The sequence below is a fragment of the Macrotis lagotis genome, chromosome X (genome assembly GCF_037893015.1).
Source record: "Macrotis lagotis isolate mMagLag1 chromosome X, bilby.v1.9.chrom.fasta, whole genome shotgun sequence".
NCBI lineage: Eukaryota > Metazoa > Chordata > Mammalia > Peramelemorphia > Peramelidae > Macrotis > Macrotis lagotis.
The window spans coordinates 4,309,645-4,333,591 of record NC_133666.1 but is presented as its reverse complement, the minus strand read 5'-3'; the positions used below and the strand labels follow the sequence as shown (position 1 = coordinate 4,333,591).

General features: G+C 43.2%; 1 protein-coding gene across 1 annotated transcript; it reads left to right on the top strand.

The window, feature by feature from the left end:
* Positions 1 to 6,577: 6,577 nt before the first annotated feature.
* Positions 6,578 to 23,544, top strand: LOC141498583 (uncharacterized). The gene is made up of 14 exons (XM_074201789.1): positions 6,578 to 6,608; positions 6,706 to 6,809; positions 16,237 to 16,638; positions 16,710 to 16,792; positions 16,877 to 16,967; positions 17,574 to 17,655; positions 17,919 to 18,287; positions 19,385 to 19,567; positions 19,867 to 19,929; positions 20,302 to 20,967; positions 21,046 to 21,089; positions 22,033 to 22,725; positions 22,808 to 22,950; positions 23,058 to 23,544. The coding sequence occupies exons 1-14, from the start codon at positions 6,578 to 6,580 to the stop codon at positions 23,158 to 23,160; spliced, it is 3,057 nt and encodes a 1,018-aa protein (XP_074057890.1). The 3' UTR covers positions 23,161 to 23,544.
* Positions 23,545 to 23,947: the final 403 nt, after the last annotated feature.

Sequence of the window (23,947 nt, the reverse complement as noted above, 5' to 3'; positions counted from 1 at the left end):
CCATTAACAAATCTGTATTATATTGGAATCCGTTTGTACAAAAGGTATTTTGATACAGACTTAGGGTTATAAAGTATAACTCTTGCTCTTTATAAAACTTCTAGTTGTTTCCTAATTATTGGACCTCTCTTACATAACATTTTCTGTTAATTATATCTCTTTGGTTTTCTTTTTTCTCAGGTTTTTTCCCCCTAGAGTTTTGCTTGTCAGCTGTATGTCTCCAAGACCAGCCTCTACAGGATGCCAGCCAGCTGTGCCAGCCAATCATTCCCTATACAATGCCTTAATGAAGTCTTCACTGTAATACATTCATCTCCAAAAAAGACTCTAAAAGCCCCAGAAGAATCTGCATCCCCACTAATCTTGGGGGGGGGCATAATGCAGGGAAATGATTTAGAAAATTACAAATGGAGCAGCAGCAGAATCTGTGATCTTATATGCTGTTAAATCTTGTTAAGTGGGGGGAGGTGCCCCCTCTTGAGATGTGAACTCACCCTCTACTGATTGTAGCCTGACTGTCTTGTCCCCAATTTCCCCTCTCACTTAAATGTTCTATGGATGCTGGTATGGCAGGAAATGACATGTGGAATTTGAAGATCAAGGACCAGTACATGGCTTGCCATTGGAGGATACCAGGCTTCAAGTTGCAAGACCACTCCCCAAGCGCGACCCTCTATCCAGATTACCCCAGAAGGGTATATACTAAGAAGCCCCTTGGACCTGTTCCCTTCTTCCAGCCTCCCACCCCGAAGGAAGGGACTTTCTCTGGTTCTTCCTTAATCCACATGGAGCACTGTGGGTCCCCCCGAGTAGCCTGGTTAAGCAAACCACCATAGCTTTCTGTCATTCTCTGTCTCTCTCTCTCTCTCTCTGTCTCTCCATCTCTCTCTGTCTGTGTCTCTGTGTTTCTGTGTCTGTGTCTCTACATCTCTTTCTGTATCTCTCTGTCTCTGTCTGTCTCTGTGTCTCTGCCTTTCTGTCTCTCTCTCTCTCTCTCTCTCTCTCTCTCTCTCTCTCTCTTTCTCTCCACCTGGTCTGTCCACAGGGCACTCACTACTCTTCTTAATACTTTTACCCTGTGTTCCTTGCAACATTTTTCCATAATAAAATGCTGAGCAGTTTGAACATCCCTGGGTGTTGCAAATTCCTTTGCATTTTCGGTGGTCTGAAATCTTCTGTCTTCAATCTTTAAATCTTGAAAACTTGGCAACAAGGGAATATTTTGTGAAAACTTTTCACTCTTTTCTTTGCTGCTGGATAATATTTTCACAGTAGAGTGCAACCCTGAAAAACTCAGCCAGTGAGTTATGGGGAAGGTGCGAGGAGAGGGACATTGCCTTAGGCCACATAAGCTCCCTTGATAGTCCTTTCGGTGTAGCTCAAAATCTCACCCTTGATGTAATATTGTGAGTTCATTCTTTTCTCAAGAAAATCACGAAAATCCTTCCTTTTGTTCAGAATCCATCTCTGAAAATTTTCTTGAGATTTTTATCCCAGATATATGTTTGTGTGTCTGTATGTCTGTGTGTGTGTGTTTGTGTGTGTGTGTGTGTGTGTTTAAAAATACATTTCAAATTAGAGAGCTCTGTGTAGTTTTGTTCCTGTGACTCTTTTCACATCTCTTCATTGGCCTGGAGAGCTGAGAATAGATCTCTAAACTGAAGAATTAAGTGAACTGGCCACTTCAAGTCTGACAGCATAATTGGATCAAAGTGAAATCTTAGTTCAAAGAAGTTGTGTCTGTAGGTGTCTATGTGTCTAAACTCCTCTGTGAGTGTGTGTGTGTGTGTAATACATATTTGAAATGGTTCCTGATTGTTAAAAGTGAGTTAAATGTTTATTCCTTTTATTTGGGGTTTGGGATATAATTGTTTCAAAAAAAAAGACATTTAAAATTAAATAATCAATAACTGAGTGTAGGGTGTGAGTCTGCCTTCTTACTAGGGAATTTTAATACCTTTTGATCTCAATCTGAATTTGCAAAGACGATCCTCCTTTGAATCAGGTTAGTAAATCTAGTTCGAGATGAGAATCTATAGGAAGCTTTTTAGAACAAACCAGACTTTGGTCGTGTTGTCTCTTCGGTTTGATTATCTGCCTGTGAAGAATCACACTTTTGACCCAGGAATGCAGGTGTAAAAGAAAGTAGAGATTTATTAAAAGAAGTTACAACACAGAAGAAAGTGAGAGGAAAGTTAAGAGGAGTTTAAAGGAAAAGCCACATGTATGGAAAGGGCAGGCAGCCATGAGGCTTGGGTCAACCAGGCCACATGGTTTAAGGAAGAGCCAGAGAAAAGCCTCCTTTTAGATGGGAGGCGGGAAGAAGCAAGAGAATGAAGGGATGCCACTTTCCTTTAAATACCCCTCCATTGTAGACTGGACAGAGGGTGGTGTTTGGGGTGTGGTCTTTCACCTTGGAGCAGGTAACCTCCATTGGCAAGGTGTGTACTAGTCCTTCCTGTCTCAAGGTACTCAGTTTCCAATTTTAACACATCATTTCCTGCCTGCCAGTGTACAGGCCAAGGTCAGGTGTAGATGGAAATGGAGGATAAGGTACAAAGAACAGGGTCAAGAGGAGACCAGATACAGTCAACAGTGTCCAAGGGACGCAGAATCTCAAGAGAGGGAAGCTCCACCTATTTAATAGATTCTGTTTCTGCAAATTCACTGTTCTCTACATTACTGGCAGCCAGACCAAAGGACACAATGCTGTGCTTTTGTTCATCTTTATTCAATTTGAAGAGCTCCTTAAAAAATCTCTGCAGGATCAACAGATTAGCTGTTCCTGGCTCTTCCAGGCTTGACAAAAGCTCGGTCCCTGATGTGGTTTGCATTGCTTTTTATATGTGTTTCTGTGTATGTTTGTGTGTTTGTTTGTGTGTCTGTTTGTGTGTGTGTGTTTGTGTGTGTGTGTGTGGGTGTGGGTGTGTGTGTGTGTGTGTGTGTGTCTGATATGGAAGCTTTGTGAGGAATACCTTTGTGAAAGGTTCTCACCTATGAGCTAATTTGTTTGCTGTTAACCTAATACTGATTGACACCTATTGTAATTAAGGAGACTAAGTATTCTCTTGGGCTTATGAAAGGGAAATATGCAGCTATTTGTAACTTGTTTACTGGATTGAGGAGCTTATTGTTTCATTTCTTTGTGGTTATAAATTCAACTCTTTGGAAATAAGGGTGATTTTGTCTCAGAATATCTTTCCCTGCTTTAATTGTAACTCAGAAAGACAATAGACAGGAAGAGTGATCCTTCCCTCAAGATGCTTTAAGAGGCCAGGAAGAGATAACACCCAATCAGGGTCTCTGAAAATTAAATCTGCCAACTCATATTATGTAGCTCCTAGTAAGATAACTTGCTGGTCGGTGACATTCTTAGGAATTTTATGGGTTCTCTGACTTTTGGCTGTCTGTTGTGAAAAAACATGAACTATTTGAAGTTACCGTAATAGTACTGAAACCAGAAATTAATAGCTGATTATTTTGTAGGGATAATGAAAGGGAAAATATCAGGACCACCTCCAGGGTTCCTGATATAACTAAATAATGTACCGTATAATAATGGAAATATTGTTTTGTGAAACCTAATAATTCATGTATATATATATATATATATATATATATGTATATAGACTTGAATACCTGATCATTCTAATTCCTGTTTAATTATAATGGAATTATTGACATAGGTTGAAAATTTGAAGTCTGGGGCACCTAGGTGGCACAGTGGATAGAGCACCAGCCCTGGAGTCAGGAGGACCTTAGCTCAAATCCAGTCTGAGACTCTTAATAATAACCTAGCTCTGTGATTTTGGGCAAGTCACATAATCACAATGCATTGAAAATAATAACCCAAGAAGAGAGAAAGTTTAAAATCACCTAAGATGTTCTAATCATTTTAAAGAATTCTGAAAGCAATGATATGCATCTCTTTGAAACATTTGAGTAAATTAATACCTTTTTTTTCAGTGAGTTACATAGATCCATAACAGAAATGCTTAATGGATCACTGAAAGAGACTTCTCACAAAAATTCACAGAATGGAAACATAAATTTTAAAACAATGACATTTGGAAGTTAATGCTACAAACTTCCCAAGATGCCCCTGACCCACCCAGCAGGTCAGTATTGCTAATGTACCTACTTCTTTGTAAAACCTATGTACCAGACTGGTGAATATGGATAAGTTAAATGTTTTATGTTTTAAAATAAGCTCAGCAAACCTGTCAAATTGTCACCAATCACTGAAGGATTTTAGTTGACCTGCTATAATTGACTTTTGATGCCTCCTGCCTGGAACTGGGCCCGGGGGCTTCGTGGCCTGAGGTCTTCCAAGTCACCTCCAGACTCTTCCCCTGCGGAAGACTGGTATGTATGAGCCCCAGAGCAAAGAACAGCCAAGGGAAGTGGACAAAAGGGAACGTGTCAGGACAAGGAGTGAGGGGAGCCAGGGATGGCCCAAGGCCTCTTCTCTGAGCTGGCCTCCTTTTCTCTTTGCAATTGCTCCCCCACTACCTGCTTGGAAGGAGAGAGAGGGTGGGGATGGCAGGATACTCAAAGAGGCCATGAAGGCTACAGGGGAGTCCAATCTGTGTTGTGTCTGGTCCTTTCCTTGACAGCGATGGATGCACTCTGTAAATGACAGAGATACAAAGAGCAACAAGCCATACCGACATCCAGGGAACTCTGAACAGTGAAAGGAATGGGTAAAGTCTGTTCAGCTTAGGCCCCTAGAAGTCAATCAAGCGGGGAGGGGTCCAGGAAGATGACCTCCCTCTGTGCTCTCCTGGTAGAAAGGAGGCAACTGAAATTCCTGGATTCCACAATTTCTGCATTGAAACAAAGATCCTGGAGATTGCACAGATCTGGGGAGCCCTGCACAGGGAAAGGCCCCCTCAAAATCTGTTCAGGTTACATGGGGTGCTTCAAGGATTTCAGTGTAGATTTTGGCTGGAATACATGTCCTGTCTGTTACGAGTCACGTCAGGATCCTGATGTGAGCAGGACCTGAGAACAATCCAAGGTCAAGGTCCATTGAGATCCACATCATGGGGACTGCAGAGCATGGCACAGAGCCCGTTGTCCTGTGGCCTGACGGTTGTAGTCTCCTCCACTGACCATTCTGTCAGAGGCTGGGCCCAGTCCAGAGATGACAGACTGCAGAGACACAGAGAACAACATGAGGGGAGGGAAGCCCCTTTACACAGCAGTCTGGGACAATTCTACCCAAGAAAGGAGAGATCCATCATCCACACAGGACAGGGAGAATATGGGCAGGTGGTTTTATAAAAGCCCCCCATCCTGGACTCTTCATCACTTGGGGGGGGGAGTTTGTAAGAAAATAGGGTAAAGCCACTTGCCCAGACTCCAGGTCTGGTGCTCTATCCCCTGCACCACCTAGTTCCCCCTGGGCTCATCATTCTGGCTGGCACTGCTCTGCAGTTGCATGGAGCTGACCTCACCTCATGGCTGAGCATCTTCCTATTTCTCAGGGACTTCTGATCCCTGTTTCTTTTGGGGGGAGTAGGAAGCCAGGAGGAAAAATGTAAAACTTTCCCCATCCCACCCTCCTGCCACCTACTCTCCCATTTCAGTAAATGCTTAGTGCCCCCATGTCAGGAACAGGGACTGAACCGAGGATAGCAATAAGAGGTGACCAGAGACAGTCTCAGGGTCTTCCTCAGGCAGACCTTAGTGCAAACCTGCACGTGGTCAGAGTACAAAAAGGGCACAACTAATGCCAGACGTGAACATCTTCGAGTCACTCCTGGGAACTCATGGAAGTGAAGGATCAATATTTACTTTGAAGGCACGTTTGATAACTGAGTTTTGGTTTCGACTTGTTGGTACAACATGACACGTTTACACCAACAAAACTAAAACTTATATTGAATAACGTGATTATAAGACAGGTAGAAATAAATCAGTTTTACAGCAAAAGTAACCAATGAGTCCTAATATAATACAAAGAAGAGCAAAGCCTACATAAACATAACTATTAAGAGAAAACATCACCGATTTGGGGCAGCTTCAACACCTGAATCAACAGACACTGAGGAGTCCTGGTGTACAGCCTCGAGAGTCCCAATCCGGAAGGTCATGGGCAGAGCACCCTCTCGGTGGGTGAGACTCCAATTAGGCTAAGGTCTAATTAGATCTCATACAGCTGGAGAATAAGAAGACTTCCTGCCATTTTTTTGTGGAATAAAACTAAATTGTCCAGGTTGCCCGAGGAGGGAGCCACCCCTCCCTGTACCCCAAGCATTATACTGTTTGCATTCAGGCATGGCTAGTTCCTGAGGAGATAGGCAATGTGAATCAAGTACTGCCTTGAGAGTCTGGCCAGGACCAGTCAAGGGTGTTCAGTGGTCTTTTTAAATACTCAGACTGCTTTCAATATGTGCATGATCCAAAAAAAATGGGGCAGCTAGGTGGGCAGTGGATAAAGCACCAGCCCTGGAGTCAGGAGTACCTGGGTTCAAATCCAGGCTCAGGCACTTGGGACTTACCTAGCTGTGTGGCCTTGGGCAAACCTCTTAACCCCCTTTGCCTTGCAAATACCTAAAAATAAAATATGCGCATGAGATCAATCCTGCTCTTCTCCCATCCCTGTACATCAAGGGTGAATTGGGGGTCAGAGATCCTCTGTAGATAAACTACAAGGCCTGACCATGTAAAATCTTAGATCCTATGTTTTGACCTTATCAGGCTTCACACCTGGAGGAGGGATTGACCCATCCAGGCCGGGGAACCATGCTCCTAGACCCTTGTCTCTCACCTGTCCCTGTTCTCTCACCTTCGGGGACCAACAGGTTAGGCAGTGAATCTCCCACAGGAGCCAAGGAGACCCTTCCTGCAAGGCCAGGCACCTGGTCCCCTCCCAGGTAATGACTGTGGGAGAGTTTCATAGACAGCTATGGATGACTTTCCTTCTCTCCTCACTGACCTTGCACCAGCCAGAGGAAGAAGGACCCCGGCCCAACTCTGACTGATGCAGGGGAAAGATGAAGAGAATTGTGAATGTAGAACTTGGCTGGAGATGTAAGTTGACTAAGACCTTCCTCTGGAGATGTAAAATGAGTAGAAATAGAGAATTATGTCTGTAACAGAAAGAGTTATAATCTTAATCGATGCTTTGGTGGAGACCCCCTCCCGATTCTTGATGTATCACTAATTCATTGTTTAATGTAAAATTTGTATCCTGATCTCCTTAGGCTTTACCTAATTCTTGCTCTACTAGGAGAAGTAAGATAGAAAACCCTGAGTTGGATCCCAGCTCAGGCCACAGACTTCTCAACTGTGGACCAGTCAACACTGCTTAGCTGTTCTTTTCTGTATCTCTCTCTCTCTCTCTCTCTCTCTCTCTCTCTCTCTCTCTCTCTCTCCCAGCCCTCCCTATGTCTGGTAACATTTTAAATAAAGTTTTGTTTCATTTCCACCTACGCTTTCACATGTCTAAATGATGATTCCTCATAGACAGAACCGAACCCAAACAGCCAGTGCCTGCATGACCACGGTCAAAGATACATGATTAAGGATGCTGTGAACACACCACTGCTCCAAGCGAGGAATTAGAGTCCAGGCCTCAGTTCCCAACACCCACTATTCCCCTAACTCTTCCCAAGAAGAGTGTTGTGAGAACAATAAAGCAAGTTTAGGGAACTTAGAAAGGTGCAGAAGACTGTAGCTGGGCCACACATTTGTAAGTAGCCTCTTCCAAGTTGTCTGCATGACAGTATATGTTCATTTGTTTTCAAGTAAAAACTTGCATAAAGCTATTAATGTAAAGCCATTAAAACAGTTCTCACTCCAAACTGTAATAAATGACAAAATTCAGAAGCTCAGGAAGCCTGGACTTACTTCCACTGACCCTGTGCTCAGACTTTCAGTGGGAAACAAGGTCTTAGAAGAGACTTTTCCAGTTCCTTTCTACCCTGATCACACTGAGAGTGAAAGATAAGGAGAGTTAAGAAGCACTGGAAAACCTTTGGCTGGATTGAAGAAAATTGTTACAGTGGAAGCTAATGATAGACTAAATTTGTAACTGAAATGTGTCACCTTTAGTGTAAATCTCTAAATTATTCTTTGATTTTTAAATGCTGAAATATCTTCTAATATTCCTTTTGAACTCAGGGGAAGGGGTGCAGGGTAGGTTTTCTTAGTTGCATGGAGTTGTTTGTTTGGTTCTTGTCCTCACTTATCGAAGACACTGCAAATGACATCAGTACATTTGAAACAAATGACACTGCGTCAGGCTGTGGCTGATCAGAGCAACAGGAGCTCAGAATACTCTGCCCTGGTTGGACACAAACAGTCCACAGGAACACCTGTCTGCTTACTCTAAGTTTCAGACGTCACGTTTCCTTTGGGCTACGTCCATTCTGCCTTGTTCTTAGAGCACAGTCCCCCTCGCTGATGAGGGCATGCCAGGCTGTGCGGTCTGCGCCAGTGTCTCCCATGCTGCACAGTCAATTCTAAAGTTCCTCAGAGGGACCTTCAGGGTGTTCCAGCATCGCTTCTTCTGAGCCTCTTGTGAGCACTTGACTTGTGTGGGTTCTCCATAGAAAAGTTGCTGGCAAGCCTACGCCTGGCATTCTAACAATGTGTCCTACCCATCAAAGACACACTCTCTGTAGTAATATTAGCATGTTAGGCCGTTCTAGGCATAGGCCTAAGATGACTTTTACACACCATTAAGATGTTTTTTACAATAACTCTCGCCTTTGAACTGGGATAGATGCTTCTCTTTAGCAGAAAGTGAGACCACAGCAGGGCTCTCCAACCTTACTTGTAAGCAACCTTCCTTTATTGAAGCAATGGCCAACATATTTTGATTTGCCACTTTAACGAGAGCTCTACAGTAGCTCGTTGTCGCTTACTGAAGCATTTGCCAAACCCATAGCGCGTCGCGTAAAATCACACTGCGTGCTGTGTGTGGCTGGATTTTGGGCAGCCTTGGTCTAGATATGCTAAGAAATCCCTAAAGCAAAGGAGAAAAATTGGATTCTGGTGCTTCTGGAGGACTTTTGACCTTGCCACTCTACTTTCTGAATGATTCAGTAATTGGGAAATTAAAAACAAAATCTCTTAAGAACAAGGAAAAGACTGTGAACTCAATATCAAAGTTTTGTCACATTACTACAATGTAGGAAAATTTCTTCAGGATAACTTCTGTGGAGCCTAAGACTGGCTCAGTTTGGGAAATCAAGATGACATGATTAAAACCATAGAACGTACTGATCTAAACCCAGTTAGGCAATTATTAAGTGTCTGAGGATAATTTTAACTCATTGTCCTACTGTCTCCAGGGCTGGTGTTCTATCCACTGTGGCACCTATCTTCCCTGTACCCTCCACTCTCTGATCATTTTTGTACTAAATTCTCTCTTTTCGTTGACTTCCCTTTTTGTATGGTCATCTACCTGTCTCATTCTTTTAGCCATGATTCCTTTGAGGCATCAAATTCAGCATGCCAAAATCTTGCTTCTTCAGCTGAGTACCACATTCAGGTTCTGAGTTTATCCCACTTTCTAAGATCTAACATGTCTACTAAATTTCCTACAGAGCTTCTAAGGTATCCTCCAGTTCAGGTGCCCTCCAATGTTTTCTTTAAGCTCATAAATTCTGGGTCATTTGTGTTCTCTCAGATCTGATATCCCGCCATCTCTGTCCAATCCACATTCTTACATTCATAATTCATATCCTAACATTCTGTTAAGCCAACATTCTGTTAGCCTGCATAGATGACTTCTCTTATAACAAGGAAGGTACTTCTTCAATATTCCCTGCCACTTCCAATATACTACCCCAGATACCATCTTTTAAGACCAGAAGTGTGAGCTTTGAAGGACATAGCTTCCTCAGATATATGATGTTCCTTTTATTCTTTTATCGATTTTTCAATTCTTTATTCTTTCGATACACTTTTCTTCTGCCTTATCAGTATAATAACTTCAAATTAAAAATCCAGTACTTTTTATTACTTCCAACAACTTGACATCTATTCTTTTCCCCAAAATACTCCACAATCATTACCATTTAGGGGAATATCAAGACCTGTCCCACTGAGGAAGAGATTTCGGGATATTACGAGTTTTTATTTTTTTTCCCCTTATCACTTTAAGGAAAAAGAGGCATTGTCTTGGCACTTTGAAGAATTATCTGGGTATTGAAAGACCTCCATTTTCATTAATGTACCATCATTGTGTCTGATATAAAATATATTGATATGATTAAATAAACTGTTACAAAAGGTTACAGTGGCTTCTTGCCTATACTTTGGTCCACTGAGCACATACCCAAGCACCTTCCTTCCTAGGCACATTGTTTGGTTTGCCAGAACTGACTATTTACCACTTCCCAGAATCTCCAGTTCTGACTTTGTCTGCCTTCAAGGCACCTTCTGAGATTCTGTGTTATAAAGACGCTCCTGGTTTTAATGCCCCTTGTTCTCTTCCTACTGCCATTCTCTGCTCTATGGATCCTACCAATCCTGACCTTCTCAGTTGAGGATCCCACTGACTCTGGAAATGTCTCTTCTTAGGATCTAGACAACTCTCACAGACTATCTACTACAATCCCTGCCAATGCTGTCATAACAAATTCTAGTATCTATCTCACCTTGATTTGGAAATTACACACAACTCAGAAAATGCCTATGCTAAGTGAGCTCCTAGTTCTGACATTCTGAATTCTATGTTCTGAAATTTCCTTCAACCCCAGATATTCCAGACTTAGATTGCCCTCCGTGTTCTTGAATTCCATAAACTTTAGGTTTTGATAAAGACATCTATTGAGTATTTTGGAAAAATGTAAACAAGGTGCTGCTGGCTCAAAGCGGGACCAAAATGACATATCAGGACACAAACGCATCCATTTGTATATCAGACTAAAATGAGCTCTGAAGGCTCTACCAGAACTTAGACACAAATAACCCATATGAACAGTTGGAATAGAAAAGTCTTTCAGTTTACACATCTCAGACTTCTTTGGAACTACTCCAACTGAGTTTTGCTCAGAGAACACAACATCTATTTTCATGTGGACATGCCATGCTGAGAGGTCCTGTGCCCATGTCTCCTGCATCTCACAAACAGTTCCAAGGTTCTTAGGACACCTCTCAAGATCCTTGCATATCTTCTTTTGGCATCTGTGTGGCCTTTGCCTTTTGTGAGTTCTGTATATATAGTCTAAAAGATTATCTTGGCAAAGCTATATTTGACTTATAGCCTACCTGACCAGGTCATTAGAGTTGGGATCTCTGTAGCAGAGTTTGTATATTTGGCAATTCAGCTCAGCAAAGATCCTTAGCCACTACCAGGGCAGAAAGAAGATGCTGGCACAAAGTTAGAAACCTCCTGGAGCTTTTCCAGAAACAAATTTGAATGGAGTCTCTAATTAGATCCTAAAAGGAAGAGTCTCCCCAAAAAGAAAATGAAGCCATTAAGATCCTGAAGGAAGTTCATGAAAAGGCCTATAGTTTGGGTAAAAAGGGGGAGTATAGTCCAGCATAGATGGGAGAGTTGGGAAGTCAGAGAAAGTCTTTATTTGTCACATCAAAGGAAAGGTCCTGGTGCAGCTCCATGAGCACTGAGGGCCTCATCCCCAGCTGAGACAAAAAGGATTTAAGCCCTGGGAGACTGTTGCAGAATTGGGCTACCCTAGCATAGGGGGCAACCTGGAAGCATCAGAAATATCAGAATGGAAAGTCAGGCATCAGGACCCAGGTTCCCCCCCCTCAAAAAAAAAAACACACCAAACATGGGATTATTTAGCCTAGACCATAAGAACAGAGCTCAATTGATAAGAGGGCCAAAAGTCAAAAAAAAAGTACTAACCACTGACAGCTACTATTCTGATAGAGTATGAAAAAATGTCCTCTCAGGAGAGGAAAACAGGGACAAAATGACTACAGGTAAAGCCTCGATGGGGTAAAAGAACTGATCTTAATTCAAAAAAGCTCACTCTGAAGAGCCAGAAAAGGATTTTAAAAACAGAAGAAAAGAGGAAGAAGAAAAATGGAGAAAAGAAATGAGAGTCATATAGAAGAATTATGAAATGTTATCCAAAGAAAACAATAATTTCAAAAATAAAATCGATCAGTCAGCAAATAAAATGAACCAACTTGAAATGGAATCAAACTGAAGAAAATAAAATTTTTAAAAGTACAATTGGACAAATGGAAACAAATGACTCTGTGTGACACCAAGTTTTCATCAAACAACAGTAAAAGGCTGACAAGTACCTCTGCGGAAAAATAATGGATCTGGCGAAAAAGACCCAGAAGAGATAGTTTACGAATTATTGGTTTACCTGAAAACCACCATCAGAACAAGTGCTTGGACAGTAACATGTGGTAAACTATCATGGAAAAGTGCTCGAATATCCTAGAAGAAGAAGAAAAATAGGCCTTACAATAATCCATCAATCACTCCAGAAAGAGATCCAAAGTGAAAACTCCAAGGAATTACAATAGGCAATATTTCTGAGTTAACAAAAGCAACTGCAGACAAAAAGAAACAAATTAAAGGAACCGCAGTGAGAACAAAGCGGGACTTAGCATTTTCAGCATTAACAAATCAGAAGGACTGACATATGATATTCTGGAAGGGAAAGGACCTTGGATTGCATCCAAGAATCAACTGCCCTGCAAAATTCAGCACATTGTTTCAGGGGAAAGGTAGACTTGCAACGCAATCGAGAACTTTCAAATTTACCTGATCAAAAGACTACAAGTGAACAGAAAATTTAATTTTCAAATAAAAGACTCAAGAGATGTATAAGATGTATAATGTATTAGAAGCATAAGTTAAAAAAACAAAGTGGGAAATGCTAGTTAATTATGTGGAATGAGATTTCTCTTAGGACAAGTGAAAGATGGCAGAAGATAGTATAAATTGACTGTGATGGGATGAAATTTTAAGCTCTTGTGAGTTGTATTCCTATTGGGTCATTGCAAGGGAGGGTACTTAAAAAGGGAGTATGGCTATAAATTTGCTGTGAGGTGGTCAAACTCTTAGCTTTTGACGGTTATATTTATATTGGGACATTTGGAGGGATTATTTTTGGAAAAGGTGTGTGATTCATATATAGAAAGACAGATGATTTATGTGTGTTTATCTTGTATCCTGTGAATTTGCTGAATCTGTTAATTATATCAAGTAGTTTTTAAGATGAGTTTCTAGAGTTGTCTCATTATACCATCATTTCATCTGCCAGAGTGACAGTTTTGCTACCTCACTGTCAATTCTATTGCCTTCAATTTCATTTTACTCTCTTATTGCTGAAGCTAATATTTCTAATTCAATTTGAATAGTAATGATGATAATGGACATGTTTGTCTCACACTGATCTTATTGGAAATTTTCCTAGTTTATGCCCATTAAATACTGTTTATTATTTTAAGGAAAATTCCATTAATTCCTAGACTCTCTAGTCTTTTTATTGGGAATGGAATTTGTATTTTGTCACAGACTTTTTCAGCATCTATTGAGATAATCATATGATTTCTGTTGGTTTTGATATTCATATGTTCAATGATGTTGAGTGTTTTCCTAATATTGAACTATCCCTGCCTACCTGTTATAAATTCTTCCTGATGATGGTGTATTGTTCTAGCGCTAACTTGCTGTAATATCTTTGCTAAAATTTTATTTGAGATTTTTCCATCAATTTTTGCATCAATGTTCATTAGGAAGATTGATCTGTCATTTTCTTTTTTTTTTTTGGTTTCTTTGGACTCTTCCTGATATAGATATCACCATCATATTGGTGCCATATTGGTAGAACTACTTCTTCGTCGTTCTATTTTTAAAAATAGTAATTTATTAATGCTTCCTTGAATTTCTTTTTTATTAAATGGGGCTATTCAAGTATTCTATTTCCTCTTCTGTTAATCTCGGTAATTTGTTCTTATGTAAATATGCATCTATTTCACTCCAGTTATCGAATTTATTGATATGTAGTTGGGCACAATAGCTCTGCACCATTTCTTTAATTTCTTCCTCATGGCTACTTAGTTCATCCTTTTCATTTTGGGTACTGGATCTTTGGTATTTTTCTTTTGATCAATCAGATTAACCAATGCTTTGCTTTTCTTTTTTTCATAATATGAGCTGAATTTTATTTATCAGTCTTTTAAATTTCACTGTTTTTTTTTATTTTTTTAATGAATATATTATTTGAGTTTCACAAATTTCTCCTCAATCTTACTTCCTTCCCACCCCCCAGAAAGCAATCTGTCAGTCTTCACTTTGTTTCCATGTTGCATATTGATCTGAATTGAGTGTGATGAGAGAGAAATCATATCCTTAAGGAAGATGGAAAATAACTTTCAGTTTTATTCACCTCTACTTTGATTTTCAGAATTTCTAAGTTGTATTTAATTAGGGATGTTTTTCCTTGTGGCTTTTCCTTGTGGCATATGCAATTCACTGATCTTCTCTTTCTCTATTTTATTCAAATAAGCATTTAGAGAGATAAAATTTCCCCTGAAATTTCTTTGACTGCATCCCATAAATTTTGGTATCTTGCCTCATTATTATAATTTTTCATAAAGGAAGTGATTATTTCTATGATTTGTTGTTTAATTGACTATTTTAAATAACTTTAAAATTAAGTTGATTAAATTTCCAATTGGTTTTTGGACTATATTTCCCTTCTATGACCCATTATTGCATGTAATACTTATTGCACCATAATCGGAAAAGCACATGAATTTATTATTTCTAGTGATGTAAGAATGCTTATAGGCCTCAAGAATTAGTCTTCTATCAGTACAATTGAAAGGCGTCTACTTTCATAGAGAGAAAGGATACAAGAGAGCTATAAAACAATTAGGACATGGGAAAAGGAAACGGAATTATGATGGCATAAGAAAGCAGAGGCATCTGAAGAGAATTTCATTTGTAATGGGACTGTCGAGGGTGATGGTACTTGGAGGAAGGGTGTAGGTATGAAATGATTATGAGGTGTTGAAGCTCCTAAATCAATCCATCACTCAGTAAACCTTTGAGAATTGTTCTTGTCTCAGGATAGATAAAAAAGAATATTCTTTGACAGAAGATATGAGTACAAGAGCTATAAAATAATTAAGACATGGAAAAGAAAATTATACAGGGAGAAGGAGGCACTGGAGTTTAAATAACACCACAAGTTATGAGTCACAAAGGACCTATTATAGTAAAGACAAAGAAAGAAGGATTTGAGTTCTGCATAAATCTTACTCTCAATAGACTTGGCTGAAGGAGGGGAAAACATACATTCTCAAATGGGTTGAGAAATTTCTCCTACCCTACTGTGGGGAGCCAGGGTGTCTAACCTGCTTGACACCATTGCAGCAAGAAGACTCAAGGCGCTCACACTGCCTGATGGAACAACATTTCCTGCTTCAACATAGATAGGGATTCCATGCATACCAATATTTAGAGGTGTATTATCGATTGCAGTACTTACTCACCCTAATAATGGAATGACTATAAAGGAAGGATTTCTGAGAAATTCCTTGAATAAAACAGATTGTAAACTCTATCCAAATTTAACAGGAGTGCCTCTCCTTGAGGCATACAAAAGGCTTCAATATTATGAAATCCCTGGAAAACCCCACACTGGGAATTCCAAGGAGATGTCAGAATATATACAGAGAAAATAGATACAAGATGGGTGAGCTAGAATTACAGGGAAATTAAGAGTTTTGCCCCCCTTAACAAACACAGGAATATTTGAAAAAGATGGTGAGAGAATAGGTAGTACAGGTGACCTATATGTGAACTCTAACAGCCTTAGTTTCTTGGGAAAGAATAAAAAATTCACAGAAACTGTGGTTTCTACCAAGAACGTCTGGAAGAAAAATGGGTTATTACAAGAGTTAACGGATGGGTGGACAACCATAACGACCCTCACTATAGACTGTTAACGGAGTAGATCGAAAGACGTTACTTACACAGAAAATACAAGAAAAACTTTCCATGAAAAGAATTGGTTAATTAGAAACTTCAAATGAATTAACAATGATACAATGTAGTAATAAACAAGGTAACAGGTTGAGGTCAACATAGTCTGAGGAGGGATAAAAAAGTGAATTAATTATATGATAGTGAATTAAACTTGTAACCATATGATTAAACTTGTAACCACATAAATTATATGATTGATGATGAAAATTGTACACTTTTGTAACAGGAAATGTTAGCTTGCTTGCTTGAGGCGTACGTGAATCTGAGACTATCAAAACCAATCCCAGCAGCTGACAGTCAGGCAACCTGCTCCTGCCTTTACCCCTGTGTGGACACGACTCATTTCGCCGACTCCGTCCCCGCTGTCAGCTTCCAAGGACCCCCCAGAGGCTGGACCCCCGCGGGGTGGTCTTTCTGCTTCTGAAGCCCGTTACTCAGGAGGTCGGAGCCAGGGGCTGATCTCCCAGCAGCCCTTGCAGAGCCCCGGGCCTCAGTTTCCCTTACGGTCACAGAGGGAGGAGGAGCTTTCTGAGTTTATTCTCCCCCGACAACAGTCTCTGGTCCGCCCTGTTTCTCTGGCAGCAGCAGCGGGGCTCACGGGGGTGGTCCGAGCCCGGGTGCTCTGGGCCGTGTGTCAGCTGACCCCCAGCACGGTTACAGCCCGGACGCTGCACCAATCAGAGAGGGCCGTCTGAGGCCGGGGCAGGGGGGGCGGTGCTTTCCCTTCCCACCATCAGCACCCTCCCCCACTGTGTTCTAGAACGCTCCAACGGGAACCCACACCAGGCTGTCCCTGATTGGTCCCAGCGCCCACGCTGGCCAATCATGGTGTAACATGGCCTTGTGAGAATGCAGAAGCAGCCAATGAGAGCATGACTTTCGAGGGCCCCTCCGCTCCCCGGAGCAGTGCAGGGCGCATGCGCCCAGATCCAGGCCTGGGGCGGTGGCGTTCTCCTACTTAGGGGCGCCCCGGGATTCCCCCTCCTCGGGGCGGGAAAGCCGCGGCCAGACCCCTCGGGTGAGTTATCTGGGATTCCTGGGCTCCCTCGTCTCCCGGGGAGGACCAGGGGCCGCGGGCCTCGAGGGGGGCTCTCCGGGAGCCCCTCGGGGCCTCCCCTGCCCCTGTGGTGGCTCTGAGGGCCGGAGGCTCCTTGCAGTGCCCCCCCCGAGGAGTCCCGGGAGAGGGTGTGGCTGGGGGCGGGGCCACAGCCCTGGCTCCGCCCCCATCGCGGGGCCCCCTTCCCCTGCACCCCCCAAGGAGAGGAGGGGTCCCCTGCGGCCTCTCAGGACCGGGTGGTCCCCACATCGTGGAAGAGGCGGGCTGGGGGCGACCCCTCGCCCTGCTCTCGTGCCCTGGGGCTTCTGCAGACCCACAGAAGCCGACACACTGGATCAAGGTCACGGGCGTGTAGGTGGCAGAGCCAGCCCTGGGGCCGTCCGCCCCGGGGGTCTCTCCTCCCTGGCCTCGGCCCAGATCTCCCAAGGAGGGAATCCCGGGGCCAGCTTCTGTGCTAGGTGCCCTCCTTTCTGAAAGGCGCCACGTTCCACCCCCCCCATTCTAGAGCATTCCATGTCTAACCAGCTCGTGCTGACCTTGTGTTCTCCTCCCCTTCCCCCAACTCAGGTCATGCCGGCCCCACCATGGGTGGACAAGGAGCCTGTGGGACTGCTGCATCTGTTCAACTACGACCGAGGCCCTGACACAAGTCAGTGACGGCACAGGCAGGGCGGGGGGCAACCTTCCTTTTCATGACTCTGTGGGCCCTGATAGCCACCCCCCCCCCCCCCAGAGAGTGCACATTCTCTATCTTTTCCAAAGAAAATAATCGATCTTCCTCAGTGGTTTCCCCAGACAAGACATAAATGCGTAATAAAGGAAGACAAAGAGAAAAGAGAAAACTCAGTAAAGAGCAGGAATGGGGCAGATCTCTGACCTGGAAGTGATAACTCTGCCAATTTGTGCCTCCAGGTTTCCTGCTGTACCCTGGCGAGAATGTGATCAGTCGAATAACACAGTTTACTGTGGTGCTGCCTTTCCCATCCATCTCCAGACTACATGCAGTAATTGAGATTCCACCTGAACGTGGGGCACCTGTCCTTCGAGACTGTAATAGCCTCAATGGTACATACCTCTTCAGACCTCACAGACGTCTCAGGCCTCAGGTGAACTACCAGTTGAGAGATGGAGACTTGGTACTCTTTGCTGACCTGCTTTGCAAGTATCACCACCTGAATGCTCCCCTCCTTCCAGTCCCCCAAGAGAAGCTTCTTGTTCCTGTGGGGGAAAGGGCTCTGTTACAGGGAACTTTATTGGACGAAGATTCAAACAAGGAAAGAGGTAAACATTAGGTGTCACGAAGTGGGTCGATTGGGAAAAGAGCCTAAATAATAGGAACAAAGGTCATTTCTCCCTAAGTTCCTTCCTTCCTTCCTTCCTTCCTTCCTTCCTCCCTTCCTTCCTTCCTTCCTTCCTTCCTTGCTCTTTCTTATTCTTTTCTTCTTGTGCTGGGAGGGGATGCTACACAAACACCTGCTAAGATATCTTGACATTTACAAACCTCCAAATCACTCAGACTCTCCTTTATTGGTAAAAGTCATTTAGTCCATGTTTGACCCTGATTGGTTCGACATGAAGATAAATAGTCAGTTTTTGCTATGTTTCCATAAGTCCTATGGGTCATCCCCTCATAGATTGATTTTTTTTGAATATGCAACTGTCTCTTCGTGGTTCTTTTCTTTTTCCCTGCTTTAATCATTGAGAAAGCGTAAATATCTTACGCTCTCAACTTCAGTTTTTTCAGGGTGTGGGGAAGAAGGGGACGTGGTCCTTCTTGTCCCCTTTTCCTGAACTCTCTCTTACCGCACGTATAGCACTGAATAGAAAGTGCCTCAGTCAAAAGTGATCTAGAAAAGCCCTCGCTTAAAAAGTCTAAGGTCTCTCACTGCCTCCAGGGCTGTCTCCACACATTCTAATTTCTATCTGAATACTGGTCGCAGATGGTTCTGAGGACAAAGGGTGACTGGTCACTTTGCAGAGTTTCACTCTCTGAAATCTACTTCTGCATGGCATGGCATTGCCTCCCTGATGTCATGTTATTCTTCAAAAGTGAAGGAGAAATATAAGTCATCAGTGAAACAGGTGACTGTAGGTCTCAATAGGACCTCAGTTGTAGCAGCTTTCTTTTGGACTCAACCTTTTATCCTGGAAAGACACAGGCACATATTTGAAGGAGGAGAGTCTTTTAGTGCGAAAGGCTAAAATACATTTGTACACGTGCCAGTCTAAAACCACTAGCAGTGCTACCGCCAGTGAAGAAATCTATTCCAGTAGCACCACCTAAATTTAATGTGGGGACAGATGAGGTAATACCCTTAGTTGGAAAAAACAATGCAGCTCTAAAAGAGGAGGAGCCCCCCACCATATTCTCTTCACAGTACATCTTGAGAAGGATCAACACCCCATTCATGGAGATGGAAGCCACGATACAGGTGCACATGGCAGTGAATCTCTGCCATGTGTGAAGAGCACTCACCTTTCAGCTGAAGCCAACAGTGTGCCAGAGTGGGTCCCAGGAGGTGGGCAAATGGAGCCGCCCATTGTGAAATTGAATAGCCAGGGTAAGAGACATATAACTAATCTAGAAACGAGCCTATCAACCTTCCCAAAGGATACCACAATAAGCACGGTGCTGGAAACAAGCCCATTAGACATGTCAGACCCTGTACTTTGGGAAGGACCCCAGAATTATTCAGAAGGGGATTGAGATCCAGAGGTGGAAGGTGCGGAAGACAGTCAGAATAAAAGGGATTGGGAGTTTTCCCCTCTCTTTCTCTCCATGCCCCACCTTCTTTAGAAAACAAGAAGGTGGAATTGAGTGGCCGTTCCTGGAATAAGGATTTTTTCACCTTCTTTTCAGATTCTTCACATCTAGATCTGCAAAATGCCCCATGCCTTGTCAGAGTGAATTACAACCGTGAAGGTGAGACCCACACTGGAAACATGTCCCCGGATCCCTATACGGAATAAGAGATCTGTCATTGTATGCCTAGGGGGGATGACTTGGAAGGGAAAGTGCCCCAGGGTGAGGGTAGGGCTCTTGGCGCTAAACCTTAGTTCCTGGGAGATGGTAAGGCTCTCTTTCTTTGGACAAGAGTAGTATTTGAAAGAGGAGCCCAGGCACTCTCCAGTTTACCCTGGGTTTAAGACTTCACTTAGAATCTGGTCCACACATGTATCTGGGCCTCCCCAAATCTGAAGCCATTAATTTCTCCCCTCCCTCCTCTGCCTTATCTTGTGTTTTAATGAAGACTCTATAAAGCTTATTATATTTTGTTTCTGTAACATCTCTCAGGGTCATTCTGCTCAGAACAGTCAGAGCCATCAGGAGCTCCACACAATGACTTTTGCATTGTAACCCATGAAGCTTGCCCCTCGCCACCTTGGACATCCTTGCATCTACAGCCTGGGAGCTCCAGAAAAGCAGCATTCTCGAGTAGGCGAGACACAGAGAAGCGAAATGAAGAGATCCAGGCACAATGTATGAAAAATGACATGGAGAACCAGGTGATACAAATAGAAACACCTAGAATAGCACCAGAGTGGGGAAAAAGGGAAATGGGGACCTTGAAGAGAAAGACACTGGCAAATGAGGCAAAGAGATCCAAGAGAAAATGTGTGAGTCCAGGGGCACACAGAGAGATACCAGAAAGAGGACAGATATGGATAGCAGGTAGAGAGAAGCAGAAAATTATCCCAGAGAGAAACATCGTAAAAGGCTGTGGTAAAACAAAGACAGAAAAGAAGGGAATGGAGAGACAAATCACTGACGAAGACACATTTGAGTTTTGGGCGCCAGGAAAAAGGACCCAAGCACAGGCCATGGAAACAAAGGCCCCCAGAAAAACGCTTCAGCAAGAGGCAGAGGGACAGCTATCAGAAGAGTATGACCAGGAGGAAGAAGCCCTGCAGGGGTTTCCCAGAAACCCCCAAATCCTCAGTGATAGCAGACATCAGAGAGGTGAGTGATAGAGGAAACCTTAATTTCATTGCCTGTAAAGTTCCCAAGAGCGCAAACTGATAAACTCTTCTTCCCCAGGCCTCCATGACAGAAAAGTACTGCCTCATGTGGACGTGTCAATGGTAAGAGCTCCTCCTCTCTGCTCCCTACCTCTGCTTTCTTGTCCACCACGCATTTCTAGAAAATCTTTAATTTGTCCCCACCCTGAGCTCCTGATGCTCTCTATAGTCCTTTCATCCATTTCTCCCTTTCCCCTTGTCATTTCCGGCATTCCCATTCCCCTACTCTCTTTGGTTATTCCCCATCCTCTAATTTCCAGTTAGCGGGCTCCCCCAATTTCACAGTCTCATTGGTTATGACTGTCTTTCTACCTCAGGCTGTCTCAGGAAATGAAAGTCATATGTGTAAGATTTCATTTTTCAGTCAGATGGAATGTTCCTATGGTCCTAAGGGGGCAGCAGCAAAGGTAGATGGCCATGCCTCTTCTTAAAAATCATTGCCATGGATCAAATAATGGTTTCTGAGGGCAAATCATTTGCTACTAGACTGGAATTACTGCTCCTGAGACTCTTTGGGTCTGGGGGTGCTTGACTGTCTCCATCAGTTCTGATGGGAGGTACCAATCAAAGTAGAGTTGATGGTTTCACAGACTAAACCAGTCTGTCTCTCAACTTACCCTCAAGGGGTGACTTAATTTGTTGCTTCAGAAGAGGTGGCTTGCCTTTCTTGTGGGGGTGGGGTTAGGGCTAGCTTGGCTGGGGTAGCGGTCATTTGGAATTGTTGGGAAGTCTAGTCTTATCCACTGAAGCAGAATTTCCAGTCCGTGGCTAGAGCAGAACCTGGAACAATGATTTGGGGAGCGCAGCCACACAACTTGTCAAGTTTTTGCTTTCTGTCATGAGGAAGGAGGGTACATTCTCTCTGACAACTTTGGGTAGTTCTTTCCTTTGAAGAGCTGTCAGTATGATGAGGGAAAGACCAAACAGGATCAAATGCAAATTATGAGAGTATGAGCTTGAATACATTAATCCTGTTGTCCTTAATCAGGATCCCCTTTTTCTGCAGGATCCATTTTGTCCGCATTCCTCAGATGTACCTATTTTAGCCCCTAAAGCTGCAGTCCCTGAAGCCTCACCCCCGGAATGGAGTTCCAGAATCACCCAGAGTGGAAAGAGGAGAACATACAATCCGTTCTATTTCTCTTCTTCTCCAGCTCCTCAGCCATCACCTGTCTTTGGAAGGGGAAAGGGAAGGGGCACAGTCAGGCCAAGGGGCAGGGGAAGGGGAAGAGCAAGTCAGCAGGGGATCATTAGGGCCCCAAATATGGAATGTCTCCTCCCTCAGGATTCTAGAGGCAAATCAGAATCTTCTTTCCAAAACCAGACACAGAAGCCTTTCAGTTTCTCCTCTGTACCAGCTACCCACTTGGCCCCTCAGTTCATACTCAATGATTTGCCCATAATGGGCAATCCCCAAATTCCGTTTCTTCAAAGCTGGAAATGGGGGCCCCCCATAACCACCCCAGAGGCCTCTGCTTCTCTAACAGCTGAGTCACCTGCCCCTGGAGCTTCCTGGAACCCCTGGGTAGGGACAGTGTGTATGACTGGGTCTACTGGGAAGGCCCAGCCTGAGTTCCAAGGCTGGAATCAGGCTCCAACTTCCAAGGAGCCATTTTCATGCCTCACGAAACGGGGGAGGGGGCGGCCCAGAAAACAAGCAGCCAGCAGGAAAGAGGAAGATAAGCCAAATGACTTCAAGGTAAGATGTGGGAGAAAAATTGGCATTAACTCAGCAGGAGGTGACCACACTGAGAACTCATTGGGATCTTTCTTCCTCCCAGGCCAACGCACAGGCCCCTGTGCGGGTTGCAGATATAGCAGTCAGGGGCAAGCCTCGCCGGGGTGTGGGACGCCCTAGACTCAGTGAAGAAGAAAAAGCTCTCCGGTTAGAGAGAAGAATTGGAAGGAAAAGCAGAGGGTTTTTGTAAGTAATGGGAATAGATCCTTTGTAAGGTAGAAGCCTTTAAGAGGAGACCATGGAGAGATGGGGGCTTGCTGGGCTTCAGTGCATGATGACTTTTCTTCCTCCAGGTGCTCTTCACAGGTGGAGGCAGAAGGAGAACACACTGTGATGGCACTGGATGGAAGTCTGGTTAGTTCGGTGCCAGAAGCTTCCGACGTGGTGACAGATTGAGAGGATTTGGACCTAGAATAAGGAACCTGACATAGAGTAATGATCATGGAGCCCAGTTTCAGAAACGTGTCAACAGTGGGCCTGTCATTGCAACTAACTGCGTAAACTAGGTCCCTTTATAGTCATTATAGGGGCTTGTCTTCTTAGGCCTCTACAAATTTTGTCAGCTCTAAAAGCCTACAGGAAATCACAAAAATGTCCTTTAACATCCCTGCACTTCAGTTTGCTTTAAAATCACAGGATGGTCTTGTGTGAGTTTTTTGTGAATTTTTTTTAAAATTTTAAATGGAAATAGAAGTGGAGAAAAGAGAAATCCTTTGCCATGTACTCTGAATATGATAAAAGATAGTTTAATATGAGAAGAAATTTCCATTACAAGTAATCTACATAATAAAGATCAACCATTGCTTATAAAACTGAAAATTTTTTCTGCTTATTTGTTGGTTGTCTTATGGTTTAGCTACTTGTAATTTAAATCCTTTCCAGATCTTGTCCTCTCTAGGTCTAAGATTCTGCCATGATTTCCCCAGGTTCCTTCTGTGGTTCAGGTTCCCCTGTAGTCACACAGCGGAAGGTTCTCGTGTCTAAAACCTCATAAGGGCATGTCAGCTGTCCTTCTTGAACTCTTTGTTGTTTTCCCCAGGTGAATTTTTCCTTCTTGACCTCAGTTTCTCCTGTAGTCTTCAGAGTGGTATATCTTCATAAGCTTTAGTAAGCTTTGGAAACTCTATCCCAAAGAGTCTGTGAGAAAGCTCACACAATTCCCTTTACCTTACTAAGTCCCAGT